Raw genomic sequence first — 15,815 nt, forward strand, 5'->3', positions numbered from 1 at the left:
CAAATCGACTACATCCTCGCCAGAAATAGGGAAAGAGGGCGGCTTATAAATGCCAAGACCTACCCTGGCGAAGAATGTACCCCACAACATAGATTAGTAGTTAGCGACTTTGGGATCAAGGCAAAATGGGTGCCCAGAATTAGACAGGCTTGGAGAAGAAGGGTGTGGAAGCTTAAAGACCCTGCAAACGGACAGAGACTTAGAGACAAGTTACTTGAAGCATTTAACGAAATAGAAGGGGATATAGCATCATACAACGTGGAAGACAATTGGAGATTTCTGCGGGACAACCTGTTGAAAGCCACCGACCAGATTTGTGGGTGGTGTAAGGTCCCCTCCCAACCCAGAGTAACGTGGTGGTGGAACAAGGAGGTAGACAGGGCTATTAGACAAAAGAAACAAGCTTGGAAGGACTGGAAGAACGGTGGTAGCAGGGAATTGTACCAATGTGCCAGAAGGGAGGCTAGGCGACAGGTTTATTTAGCCAGAGGGGAAGCAGATAAGGAAAGATTTGCCAATGTTCTGCGCCGTGAGGACCAAAGACTCGAGGTATTTCGGGTTGCAAGACAGTGTAGGAGAGAGAATAGTGATGTTGTAGGAGAGAAATGTGTTCGCATGGATGATGGTACGCTTGCATTAAATGAGGATGCAAAGAAAGAGGTCTGGAGATGCCACTACGATAGATTGCTTAATAAAGAGAATGAATGGGAGAAAGAGAGCCTGCCTTATGTCGACCCAATAGAGGGACCAGCTATCCGAGTTGATAGTACCAGGGTAGATAAAGCAATTAAGAGTATGAAGACCGGGAAAGCCCCCGGCCCATCAGGAATCACTGCAGAGATGCTCAAAATATCTGGCAGTGTTGGCTATAGCCTAGTCACCCGTATTACGAACCAGGTGATACACGAAGGAGTCATACCCTATGACTGGTGTAGCAGCATCATAGTCAACTGCTACAAAGGTAAAGGGGACGCTTTAGATACAAATAATTACAGAGGCATCAAGCTGTTAGATCAGGTTATGAAAGTTACAGAGAGGGTCATAGCCCAACTAATTAGGGAGCGAATCAATTTAGATGAGATGCAGTTTGGGTTCGTGCCAGGTAAAAGCACTACTGATGCCTTATTTCTAGTGAGACAGTTGCAAGAGAAATACCTAGCCAAGGATAAACCTCTGTACCTGGCTTTCGTTGACATGGAGAAAGCCTTTGACAGGGTCCCCCGATCCCTTATCTGGTGGTCAATGAGGAAACTTGGGATAGAAGAATGGTTAGTGAGAGCTGTGCGAGCCATGTACAGAGATGCTGCCAGTAAGGTGAGGGTTGGAAATGAGTACAGCAATGAATTCCGGGTAGAGGTAGGGGTCCACCAAGGTTCCGTCCTCAGCCCCCTATTATTTACCATAGTCCTCCAGGCAATCACAGAGGAGTTCAAGACAGGTTGCCCCTGGGAGCTCCTCTATGCTGATGACCTTGCCCTAATTGCGGAGTCACTATCAGAACTAGAGGAGAAGTTTCAGGTGTGGAAGCAAGGTCTAGAATTGAAGGGCCTTAGAGTCAACCTAGCTAAAACCAAAATCCTAATAAGTAGGAAGGTAGATAAAACACAAACCCCTTCAGGTAGATGGCCCTGCTCAGTATGTAGAAAAGGAGTAGGTAGTAACTCTATAAGATGTACCCGGTGCAAGCTATGGACACATAAGAGGTGCAGCAACATCAAAGGCAGGTTAACTAGCAAGTTAGTTTTTGTTTGTGGCAGATGTTCAGGTGCAATAAAGACTGCAAACAAACAGGAAACAACTTCTATCTCATTCCAGGGTGAAAAACTAGAGGTAGTCGATAGCTTCCGCTATCTGGGCGACCAAGTTAGTAGTGGGGGTGGGTGCGCTGAAAGTGTAGCTGCTAGAATAAGAATAGCCTGGGCAAAGTTTAGAGAGCTCTTACCCCTGCTGGCGACAAAGGGACTCTCACTCAGAGTAAAAGGCAGACTGTATGACGCATGCGTACGAACAACCATGCTACATGGCAGTGAAACATGGGCTGTAACTGCTGAGGACATACGTAAGCTCGCAAGGAATGAAGCCAGTATGCTCCGTTGGATGTGTAATGTCAATGTGAATACCCGTCAGAGTGTAAGTATCTTGAGAGAAAAGCTGAACATTAGAAGCATCAGTTGTGGCGTGCAAGAGAGACGATTGCGCTGGTATGGACATGTGGTGAGAATGGAGGAGGATAGCTGCGTGAAAAAGTGCCACACCCTAACAGTTGAGGGAACCCGTGGAAGAGGTAGGCCCAGGAAGACCTGGGCTGAGGTGGTGAGGCAAGACCTTCGTACATTGGGCCTCACCGAGGCGATGACTACGGACCGAGACCTTTGGAAATGGGCTGTGCGTGAGAAGACCCGGCAAGCCAAGTAAGATCGTTGCCAGTGCCCCTGGACTGGTTCTTGTGCGGGTGGCACATGAGATGCACCATTTTGAGCGTGGCCGTTGCCAGTACCGCCTGACTGGCTCCTGTAGGATTTTCGAGCGAGATCGTTGCCAGTGCCCCTGGACTGGCTTGTGCGGGTGGCACATAAAAGACACCATTTCGAGCGTGGCCGTTTTCGTGCGGGTGACACGTAAAAGCACCCACTACACTCTCTGAGTGGTTGGCGTTAGGAAGGGCATCCAGCTGTAGAAACTCTGCCAAATCAGACTGGAGCCTGGTGTTGCCATCCGGTTTCACCAGTCCTCAGTCAAATCGTCCAACCCATGCTAGCATGGAAAGCGGACGTTAAACGATGATGATGATGATGATGATGCATAATTAAATAATGTGGCAGCTGCCTCATGTAATTATCACTTGTCAACATTGTTTTCTCTTAGTTTTGTCTGTCATCCATTAATGCCTTCTTCAATGATTTCCATTGAACCGTTTCTTCTCACCAATAACAAATAAATATGACAAAATAACTTTACATTTCTGACATACAAGTGTAAGAGAGTTAACAAACGATAGCTTATTAACTATGATGATAATGAGGTTTAGATGTAATACAATAGCACTCTGTATAACAATGGAATACTTAATATCAATATAGATTGTATATAATCTTAGTAAAGAGCATCTGACCATCGTTATAAGCGACATGATTGTGTCTCAGCACAGCTAATATTATGGTAGTTCCATGAGAAAACAAAGGAAAATGTTACCAAGTCCAGTGCCAAATACAAATGATTAATTCCTTTCCTGGTCAAAATAACAATGAACAGGTTTCACGATGTAATTTGGACGGAACAATCAAGTCAGAACTAAAACCAAATGGCAAAAAAATTCAGAAAGCTGTCCCTATGTTAGAATTAATATCATGTGAAAACCATCAAGTGTGGAGTCTAGGAATGACTATACAGATTGACAAATGTTATCCAAACAATGTTGCAAATGTTTCACCATCATCATCATCGTTTAACGTCTGCTTTTCATGCTAGCATGGGTTGGACGATTTGACTGAGGACTGGTGAAACCAGATGGCTACACCAGGCTCCAATCTGATTTGGCAGAGTTTCTACACCTGGATGCCTTCCTAACGCCAACCACTCCGAGAGTGCAGTGGGTGCTTTTACGTGCCACTGGCACGAAGGCCAATCAGGCAGTACTGGCAATGGCCATGCTCAAAATGGTGTATTTTACGTGCCACCTGCACAGGAGCCAGTCCAGGGGCACTGGCAACGACTTTGCTTGAATGGTTTATTATATATAATTATAAACAAAGATTTGTGAGTTCAAATCACACAGGGAACTCATATTTTATTCCTATCTGTATGTTTTATGTCAACACCCATATTTTGTTTAAATGTAAACAGATGTTCACAATTCAATACTAAATCTAACATTCAATAAACGTTAATGATCACTATACTTATTATACTTACAGAGTTGATGTTTAATTCTTTTCATTTATAACAATGGTATAAATGTTAACCTGAGACATTCAGGGTACACAACCAAACAAGAGACAACATATCATGACAGACACCTGGCTACATAACAACAACAACAATAACCTATCACTAAACAAAGGAAAAAGCTTGGTAGAAAAATTAAAGAAAAACTTTCTCATTAACTCACCTGTTTACAAATAAACAACCCGTTTTAGTTCTCTCTCCTAAAAGGCATTATTATTACAATTCTAATTCATCCATTTTACCAACCACGCTAACGTCCATTTAATGAAATTTCAGCGGAATATTTAATAGAATCATTTTACAACTAATCTTTCAAATAGAAACTAAGAACAGAACCTGTTCTCAATTATTCTGACAAACAAAATGACTCAGGCAAAGAGAAACATTATGAAAATCTAGAAGATTCGGTTAATTTATATTTACGAAATGCCTCTGCCATTTTCTCGACTTCCTTCTCTTTAAATTTTGGACTCTTTGAAATATGTGTTTCCAAGTTTTATAGCAAAATTTCTATATCTTTATCATAATCTAAATTATTGTGAGAAATTCCTGTCGTCAATGGTCAACTGGTGACCACAATAGTTTTGGTCAGCATCAACCGTGTTACCATGTAATAGCTCAATATTTAAGTGCACAACAAAGTAGATTAATCTACATAATCTAACAATGTTGTAATTATCTCATTTAATTATCCATTGAAATCATAGATTATCTTTAAGTTTTCTCTTTCGTTTCTTATATCTGTGCCAAATCTATGACATGGCGTTGTCCTCTCACCTCTAGATTTCCCTAACCAACATTTTCCCTACCTCCTGCTTGATTCTAATGTCAAACAAATTGGTCATCGAAGATCTCGTGACAAACGCATGTCACACCACTTCAGAAAGGATAAACATAAATTTTATCTCTTTGTTGTGGGTAATCTTTAATTCGAAGTTCACCAGAATGTCATCCGATTCAAGAAATATTTGAACACTCCCTAATAAAACAGCAATTGTAAAGGTGAGCAATGATTAGTTCTAAACAGGTGTAACAGAAAATGATAACAGGTGTCCTAAAACACTGTACACTTGCACAAAACCTCATTAACTGCGTATGACTGTTCATCCACACATTATTGCACAAAATATCTGAAATGGTGCATCAGAACTGATAGTCAAGGACACACACCCTCACCCTATACATCAATCATAGTCTCTAACCCTTTTGATATCCCTTCTATCAATGTGGTGAACTTCAATAGGGGGGGGGGGGCCCATTGCCAGCAAATTTGAGGACACAAAAAATTAACCCCCTTGCAGAAACTGACAAACTTTTTGATGTCATCGTTAATATAAGAACATTACAAGAACTATGTAACCCCACTCACATCCCACTCCATCACCCACTATTCTACCACATCCGTCAGTAATGCTAATTACATATGGAATAGAACCTGGAATACAAAAATATCTGGACCTTACTGGACTACAGAGGTCAATAGTCACAATTTGTAGGGATTTGGTCCTGTACCCAAGTAAAACCGTATATATTTAGATAGAGGGTAACAAGGAGGAGAATGTTAGGTGAGGGTAGAAGATGATGCTATGACAAAATAATGTCACATTTCAGACATACACGTGTAAGAAGAGTAATGAATGATGGCTTATTAAGTGTCATGTTAATGAGAATATGGAAAGTAGAATAGAACACTTTCTGACATAACAATACTAGATATCAATATAGATTGTATATAACCTGATTGGATAACATGTGGTGTTCCTTTAGGAAGAATATGGTTGTGTCTCAGCACAGTTGATATTATGGTAGTTCTGTCAGCATATAAAGGAAAATGTTATGAAGTCCGGTGCTAAACATTAATTACAATTTCTTTTCCTGGTCAAATAACAATGACCAGGTTTCATTATCCAATTTGAACAAAACAATCAAGTCAGAACTAAAACCAAAAGCTGAAAAACACAAAACTGTCCCTCTATTACAATTACTGTGTATATTATTTGGAGTTACAAGCAAGAAGCTGTGTGTTCGAGTCACTCTGGGGACTCAGTTGATATTTTGGTAGTTCTGTCAGCAACCAAGGAAAAAAACGTTATGAAGTGCAGTGCCAAATGTAAATTATAATTGATTTTCCTGGTCAAATAACAATTAAGTCAGAACTAAAACCGAAAGCTGAAAAACACAAAACTATCCTTCTAAAGGCAAGAGTAATTGAAAAAAAGAACCACAAGAAATGAAATAGGGGTGGAGACATTATTGACCCACCACCAGGAGTGAAGATGAAATTCAAAGAATTGCCACCAGTCGTGGAAGTAAGAGACATAGAAGCACTCATGAAGTATTATTAAAAAGAAAAATAAGTCTTTTAAATTGTTGGAAAAAAGGAAAAGAATAAAATGTTTTATGTTATCTTTAGGAAAAATAACAGTGAAAAAGACAAAAAAAAAACAAAGAACAATTATAAGCAATGTATATAAAGTCTGAAATGGTACTGCTATGAGGGTAGGGCCCATGCGATCATTTTCATTTTTATATAATTTCATCTCCCATTCATTTTATGTTTTTTGTCCCCACTGTGATGTTCTGTCTGTCCTTATGGTGTCCCATTCTGAGTTTGGGACTTTATGCCTAATAAAGAAATCAAAAAACACAAAACTCTCCTTCTTTTACAATTAATATCATCTAAAACTCAAGATGTATGAGTCTAAGAATATATATATATATATGGATAGTAAATGCTATTTAAACAATATAGTAAGTGTATATTATTTGGAGTTATGAACAAGAAATCGTATGTTCAAGTCTTTATATTTTGTGTTAACACCAATACTTTTTCAAATGTAAACAGATGTTCACAGTTCAATACCTTAACATTCAATAACACAACCACGTGTGTATATTATCAGACTTATATTTGTCTTTTTTAGACGATTCGAATGTGTCTTGTACAATACAGACAAGAAAGTGATATTTCAAAAGCTGTATCGATGTTAAAACAGCAGAATTGGGTATTATCACCCTTACAAGGCAGAAATAAATAGCCATTCGATAAAAGTAATTTAATGATCAATATTCTTATACAGATTTAATATTTAATTTTCTTTTATTTACTTTCTACAGTGTATATTCTAAGTGGAGACCTTTAGGGTATATACTGCAAGAGATGTTATCTCATATCAAACAACTTGCTACTGTAATTATTTGAGATCGTTATAAGACGATAAATCACAAAGTATTTTGGAGGAGAATTTTATAAAATATGCTGCAATTACTCATGTCGTTTTTTAACGAATTACCGATATTTACAGCTACAAAGAACAACCGATTCAACAGTCAGACTTTATAATGTCGGCTCTCAAACTCTCAGCTGAGATTTTGCGATTAAATATCCTACTTTAGCAAAACTCAACATGATGTTCTTGTGAGTAGCTTTCTCTTTAATCATCATCTTCCCTAGATACTGATAAATCATTAATCAACTTTAATGACTCACAATCGATTGTTAAAAATTGGTGTTTACTGATATAAAAATGTGACATAATGATACTTCAGCTCGTTACTAGTTATGTTTCGATATCATTCGTTAGTCTTATGTTGCAGTATCATTCATTAGCCTTGTTCTGCTGACAGGACCCTCTTGAAATGTGACAAGTCTTCTATTTGGATAAAGCCAATGTTTTGTGGATGTAATGAGAGATAAACTATCACAGAGAAAAGACACCTGGAACATCTTTCAACATAAATCTGCCAGATTATGGCAGATCTGGGTCTATACGACAATTCTGAAGTACATTAAATACCATAAAGTCAATGAGACAAACAGACAGATTATCAAACAGTTTTCTTACCAAATTCTCCTGGTCCAAAGACTGGTTGTTGACAAGTGGGGCATGTTTCACATGTAATGCAGATCTGACACTCACTACAAAGGACACTATGTTGACACGGTTGGAATTTGGAAGCGAAATTAGTTTTACAATATGTACATCTGTGGAACAAAATAGAAACACATCCCAACAATAACTTTCATTTATAATAAAGATTACATTGTGTACGTGATTAGAGTTCAGAATAGTATGAGACACTTCAATGACGAGCACAAATACATCAGAAGGTTTCCTTTTAACAATTACATTCAAACAGATTATATGAGCAGCGCACACACACACACATACACACACATACAAACTTATACACATATACATAAATGTATGTCTTCACTCTGATACATCACTAAAACTGTTTTGTGTGTATGCAGATCGCAAAAAACACAGTCAACGACGTTTTTTGCCGTAATATACTTCAATTCCAGCATAGACTCCATTTCTTCTGAATAAAAATATGAACACAAGATCATTTGTATTTCTAGGCTTTATTAAATGTGTAGATAACAAATATTTTATTGTATGTAATCTATTTAATCTATTTATACTCTGGCATTTGGTTTTAAATTCTATGGATGGACAGACAGAACACAATTTCCACATGGGTATACTATGCAGCAAAACAAGTTATACTTCTAAAATAGAACAATACCCTGAAAATAATATTTTGAGCCGAAGTTGTTCAACAGAAAGCATTGAGAGGGGAAAAAACTGACAGAGAAAAATGTGTAGGGATTAATATGTACAAAAAGTGAAAACTCGCTTCAAATTGATGAGTTGAATGGCATAAATGTTAGTTTCTATCTGCCTTCAATGTACTACTAACCCCAGGATGATGCCAAACCAAGAGAAGGTACACCATGGTTCTATGATTGAAGGACTGTGAGAAATAGTTCAACTATTGAGTTGGTCATTTCAGTGCCTCATCCGTATGTCTTCCCGGTGCCAATCAAAATCTGGCCATCCGCAGGAAACTTTTGGAAATTTGATGCAAGGGATATTACAAACAAAAGTCTTTACAGAACTGTAAAATAAAGGATCATATCAGAATGCCCTACATGCAAACTTGCCGCTTGTGAGAGCTGAATTGAGGCCCATTGAAAAAGTCATTGACTCCACCAGACATGGTGCAATTTTCATTCTTTATCTGAAGAACTCATTGATTTGCAACCATTTTCTAACAACTTGTTCACTTAAAATTTGTTCCTCCAAAACATGTTCTCTCCATCAAATGATTGCATCAAAACCCAGGCTTATTAGATTAGATTTCTTCTGGGGTTTGTGCGCACTGTTTAACCTTGGATAAGGCAAAGTGTGGAAATCAAATTACTTATTGAATTCATCCTGGTATGTCACCTGATAAACACCTGAAGTTAGGTATTGTAGCTCCCTTGAATCATGACTCAACACCAGATGGAAAAGGGATACAAGCTGGTTTGAGGATATTCAATAAACAAAGTGCAAAAACCACAGGAAACTAAGCAAAAACAAAACAACCGCTTCTATAAATCAGGATAGGTTTCGATCCAGATACAAATTGTTTTTAAATGTCCACAGTTTATGCAATAAGGTCCACTTCTTTTATTCTTACGTGGAAAGTATCAGTTCTGATCTCACTACAGTTGAACCTGGGAGCATTCCTTATTGATGCTTTGAGCATAAAAAGTTACATTTTGTTTCAAAAATACCATCTATTCACCATGGGGGGTAGTGTGATGTTAATTCAAGTTTTCTAGCAATTCTTTATGAAGATTTAAACCAGTCACAAAAAGAGATGATTTTGTGCGATATATAAGCTCATCGACACTTGTTTACCATCTTCCAGACTACCATCAAAACACAGCCGTTTGACATTCTTGGAGCTGCATCTTTGAAATATGTCACTTATGGTTTCTCCATTTTTCCAGAGTTTGGCTTGGAAACTTTTCACTGATCACAAAGTGAAAATGATTTTCGTTGATTCTGTGCTGGATTCAAACTGGTCCCAATTAGTTACCTCTTCCATAAGTGGTAACAACACTTTGGATCTGCTATTTACCACAAATCCTGAAATAGTCATCAGTTTCACTACCAAGATATATTTAACTGACTCTAATCATGCTCAAATCTTGCCAATCTATCTCCAACGGATGGCAAGAACAGCCACCATCACCTCTAAACTGCTAGCTTTTACTGGAACACAGTCGACAGAAGACACCCCCGTTGTACAGAGTTTTAGTGCCTTGACTGGCTTCAAGTTTACAATTCTGGAGATGTCTATGTCAAACTACAGCATATTCTTAATATGGACCACGTGCTAAGCATCAGTATCAAGGAAACTTGTTAGAATCCCTGTTCGTGCAATGTGAGAAACTGTAACAACCCACTTTGCCAGAAAAGATCGAGGAGATGCCGAATGTGAATAGAGATTACAAAGAACAGAGGATAAATGAAGAAGATGAAATAGAACATCCAACCATATCAAGCAGGTGACTAAAAAAGAGACAATAATTAAATCTGAACAAGTCATGGCAACCTGGATAGAAAATCATTTTGGAAGTATCATCATCATCATCGTTTAACGTCCGATTCCATGCTAGCATGGGTTGGACGATTTGACTGAGGACTGGTGAAACCAGATGGCTACACCAGGCTCCAATCTGATTTGGCAGAGTTTCTACAGCTGGATGCCCTTCCTAACGCCAACCATTCTGAGAGTGTAGTGGGTGCTTTTACGTGCCACCGGCACGAAGGCCAGTCAGGTGGTACTGGCAACGGCCACACTCAAAATGGTGTATTTTACGTATGTATGCTCAAAACATGGGGTCTCATATTCCATTCATCCCTCTTTGAAATCCCCACAAATCAGATTGCCAGAGATCCCAAAGAAGGTAGTAAGGTTTATTGTGGAATACTATGCTGGTATTTTTGTAGTTGAACATCCAAATATATCACCTTCACTGCTACAGAGACCAAATTCCATAATAACTTTTAAAAAGGGTGACCAGATACCACCAGCCAATTACCGTGCAGTAACTTCTAATTAATGGAATCATGCATCAGAGAGACTCTCTGGAACTTTGATAACCTTATTCAACCCTCACAATTCTGATTTATCTCTCCAGTTGCTGTGGTATCTTGATAATATCATCTAAATTACAGATGGTGGTTGATAGGTAGATGTTATCTATTTCAACTTCTCCAACACCTTTGATTCTATTCAAGGCTGTCTGTAATGGGTGAGAGACCTAAACTACATGAATGGCTGATGTCCTTCATTTTCGGTTAAAAAAGAATTAGTCACAGTATTAAGATAACATTTTTGTGCCCTATACAATCACATCTGAAGATCTGCATGGAACTCTTCTGGGTATCCTGTTGCTTCTTATATATATTAAACTAAACAGATGCCAACTTGAGGCATGTTACTATATGCTATATATATATATATATATCCTTCATTCTAACCAAGACACAATGCAGTAATGGATTGCTGATTGGCAACTGACTTCGGCATCAATGTCAACTACAACCTGTGATGGATGAACTACATTCCTAAAATCACCAAAAGGGTCAAAAAGAGTCTAAGCATCACTCAATAAGACCTTGGTTGTCTATTTAAAGTTACATCTGGCTATCGTACGTCCACACAGTTTGCATCTCCAATCAGGAACCCCCATCTTGTCTAGAAAATTACTCTATTGGAAGCTGTCTAGAGACATAAAACCAGGCAAAAACACTCTGCCAGTCACCATATATTGACTGTATTGCTTTTTCTGGGTATCAGCACACTAAAGTTTTGATGTCTAGCAGCTGACTTGGTGATATCTCATAAGATTATCCACCATCTTGCTAACAACAGCTTTGGTCATCTTGAATTTGATCTCTAACACCAGCAGACATACTTCGGAAATGAAAACAGAAATGAGTGCAGCACCCATGACTTTCCGAAATATTTTTCTCTGCTCACAATCATTAACTGTCAGGACACGACATGCTTCAAAGCAATCCCTGCTTCTTGAAATTCCCCAACACTATTCCTGATCTACCTCAGCACCCTTTCCTTTCTATCACTCTCAAACTGTTTTCTTTTCTCTCATTTTCTGTTTTATTCTTTGTATTTTGCAGGATCCAGCTTTCACTGCTGCTTCTTGTCCCCTTTTTTACCCTTTTTCTGCTAAGTTGTAGTACACCTATGCTTTGTGAATATTATATTATTATAATAATGTCACTTTTTTACTCTTTTACTTGTTTCAGTCATTTGACTGTGGCCATGCTGGAGCACCGCCTTTTAGTCGAGCTAATCGACTTCAGGACTTATTCTTTGGAAGCCTAGTACTTATTCTATCAGTCTCTTTTTGTCGAACCGCTAAGTTATGGGGACGTAAACACACCAGCATCGGTTGTCAAGCGATGGTGGGGGGGACAAACACAGACACACACAAACACATATATATACATATATACGACGGGCTTCTTTCAGTTTCCGTCTACCAAATCCACTCACAAGGCTTTGGTCGGCCCGAGGCTATAGTAGAAGACACTTGCCCAAGATGCCACGCAGTGGGAATGAACCCGGAACCATGTGGTTGGTAAGCAAGCTACTTACCACACAGCCACTCCTGCGCCTTATAAAAGATCATTTCTAAAAAAGAAATCCTCCTTGTACATATAATAAAACAGAATCATATTTATACAATCCAAAAATCAATATATATAAACAATATGTGAATTTTAACTGACAAAGTAGCCAATACAGACAGATGTTTGGTAAAGAAACCACCACAAATGATGATAAAATAATGGAGTCTAAGCAAACCAGGAAGCCTAAAACACAAGGAATGGTGTGTGTTATTTGAATTATTGAGGTTTTCTGGCAATGTTTTAGCAACAGTTACAGAAAATCTGTCTGTCTGTCTACACCTGTACATACACACACACACACACACACACACCACACACACATATAGTCTGTCAGTGTGTGTTTATAGATTCTTTCATCATAAAAGCTTACGTGATGGTAATTACCTGAGATGAAGAAGAGATAAAGAAAAAATGTTGGTAGAAAGATAAATCTGATTGTGTGGTCTTTGGTCAAGACACTCACTAGTGACAGTATAATAGATTGGGAGAATTAGAACTGACCAAACATATAAACATAATTATATACAAAATAGAAAATATAAAGGTTTATCTTGTCATTGCCAGCAAATACTTACAGTGGTGGTAAAATGGCTGTTAATTTTTCTTTCAGATTTTCATCCATGATGAGGTCCACTGGAGTCTTATTCTCCATATTTTTCTGGTAAAAGTTGGCTCCAAAATGAAATAGGGAGCTTGCAACTACAACATTACAAGTCCTGTCTTTCAGGTCCAGAGAGAGCTTAAAGGCACACTACAAACGATGAAACAACGATAAGTTCAATAATACACAAGCATATATTATAGATAATGGAACTACTACCAAAATAATAAAACACTAGACACTACAGACCAACAAGAACCTATCTGTACAACTGGCTTGGTAAAGGCAAGTGGCCATACCAAACGAAATACTTATGGAAGCATGGTGAGCTACATTTGTTGTGTTTATATATAACACAACAACATGAAAACGATGTAAATTATATCAGAAAAGAGAACTCCGTCGCTTACGACGTCGAGGGTTCCAGCTGATCCGATCAATGGAACAGCCTGCTCGTGAAATTAACGTGCAAGTGGCTGAGCACTCCACAGACACGTGTACCCTTAATGTAGTTCTCGGGGGATATTCAGCGTGACAGAGAGTGTGACAAGGCTGACCCTTTGAATTACAGGCACAACAGAAACAGGAAGTAAGAGTGAGAGAAAGTTGTGGTGGAAGAGTACAGCAGGGTTCGCCACCATCCCCTGCCGGAGCCTCGTGGAGCTTTAGGTGTTTTCGCTCAATAAACACTCACAACGCCCGGTCTGGGAATCGAAACTGCACTCCTATGACCGCGAGTCCACTGCCTTAACCACTGGGCCATTGTGCCTCCACAAGCAAAACCAATATTACACAATTAATCAATAAACATCTTTGGATGCTGAAGGTGAAGTAAAGGAAGTATGAATTAGTGTCACAGTTGAGGCAGCACACCAACACATTATAGTTAATAAACTGTTCAAACTATTAGTCTGATAAACAATTCCAGTATGTGGGGTGGTAGGTGGATACCAGAGGAGGTCCTTGTCACTAAAGGAGACATTATTACAATTTACAGATGACCATCAACTGTCTGAAATAGAGTCACACATCTATAGTGACTTTTATTTATATGGGAATGAAGGAGTTGACAATAAACAGCATCAGATCTACCAATGGATAGATGTTGATGGCTTTGTATATGAATATATGTAGTTGTACATACAAAATTTAAGTACAGGAAAATAAACGAAGGTCATTGCATCATTGTTCCCGTTCTCTAGTGTTCTAAAGGTCAACATTGTTATGACATGTTCATAAGAGGTCAGTGGATATAAGCCATGTACAAGAAGTGTGAGAGCTGTTTCAGTAAGAATTCTTCACACAATGAACTGGGTGTATTTATCATTGCACCAGCACTATAAGGGTTACCGTCTATCATATCATACAGACCTCTCTTCTACCCTGTATCATTGTTATTTGGGAATATCTCCTCTCCTCAATAGGTCGCCTCTCCTTCACATTGTGATGGCTGTGTTTATATAGACAACATATGAGATGGGTCACCTTCTGCACTATGGAGAGGCAATACCTTTGAGGGTCGATGAAGATGGAATAATGCAACTAGGTTTATCAGGAAAGACTGGATCACGAAATGGTAATGGAGGGTGAGGCTGCTAAGTGTATATTGATGCATGAGAAGCAACATCTGTTTCACTCTCTCTCTCTCAAACACACACAAATACACATATATTTACTCACAAAGAATTTGAAAACTTACCGTATCTAAGATGGCCATGGGCTCCACCTCAGAATGAAAGAATGCATCTTTGTGTAAGGCCAGGTGCAGGCAATTATTGCCTTCATTGTCGACAACATTTACATTCACACGCCTGGCTATCACTTTCTGCATTATTCCGAGGTGACCCCTGGAGACGGCTTCAAGCAATGGTGTCCTATTTTCATTGTTCTTGATTTCTAAATCCAATGAACACTTTGTGGAGGTAAAAATAGAAAATGAAAATCAGGGTTGATATCAATGTCTCATTAATCTCTTCTACTGGGTACTTGATCAAACTGATCAAATACATTAGATGTTTGCCAGTGAAATCAGACTTCCATATGATTCCTCCATAACTTGCTATTAAGAAGTCATAAACAGATTGTTGCAGCCTATTCCACATTTATCCCTCACTATAGTAAGTTGTAGGGGAGTTGAACGAGAGTGAACAAATGATTAACAGATCAAGACTAATAAATACAAATTATACATCTAACGTTTACTTTTGATGTTGCTATAGTAATAAGGAGTTCATAAAACTGCTCAAGTGTTTAGTGTCCATATCCACAAAATCAATGCGCACACACACACACACATCAATGTTACATATATAAATATATATATATAAATATATAAATATATATATAAACATATAAATAAATATATATATAAACATATAAATATATATAAAGTAGTTGTATACTGCCAACTTAACATGACAGTCCCAATAAGGGAATATACTACTGCTATTTAACCCTAGGAAGCTGAACCGCTTCCTGTCGGCCTTGACACATTTGTTGTGTTTCACTGAAATAGTATATGTTTGCGATGGTTTGACAGACTTTTTCAACCAGCCGGTCGTGCTACTTCAGGCTGATGACAAGCAAAGACTCAGAAACATGTCCCTGAATGCAGGCTAGGCTGGGTGGAAGAGTGTCTCCCCCCTCGCAAACATAAGGACACAGGAAATGTGTCAAGGCCGACAGGAAGCGGTCCAGCTTCCTAGGGCTAAATAACAGTAGCATATTCCCTTATTGGGACTGTCACGTTAAATTGGCAGTATACA

The 15,815-nt window shown here is 38.6% G+C and overlaps 1 protein-coding gene across 2 annotated transcripts in view; it reads right to left on the minus strand.

Moving 5' to 3' along the window:
* Window positions 1-15,344, minus strand: part of LOC106878359 (uncharacterized) — a 28,022-nt gene extending 12,678 nt beyond the window's left edge. The window contains exons 1-3 of one of the 2 annotated variants that reach the window (XM_089347422.1): window positions 14,750-15,344; window positions 13,025-13,200; window positions 7,791-7,930 (exon numbers count right to left, since the gene is read on the minus strand). In XM_089347422.1, the coding sequence (XP_089203548.1) occupies window positions 7,791-7,930; window positions 13,025-13,200; window positions 14,750-14,881 (448 nt within the window). In that variant the 5' untranslated portion in view covers window positions 14,882-15,344. The remainder of the gene's footprint in view (window positions 1-7,790; window positions 7,931-13,024; window positions 13,201-14,749) is intronic. The other variant, XM_052978239.2, reaches the window with a different exon arrangement.
* Window positions 15,345-15,815: the final 471 nt, after the last annotated feature.

Source organism: Octopus bimaculoides, chromosome 1 (assembly GCF_046866305.1).
Source record: "Octopus bimaculoides isolate indiv1 chromosome 1, ASM4686630v1, whole genome shotgun sequence".
NCBI lineage: Eukaryota > Metazoa > Mollusca > Cephalopoda > Octopoda > Octopodidae > Octopus > Octopus bimaculoides.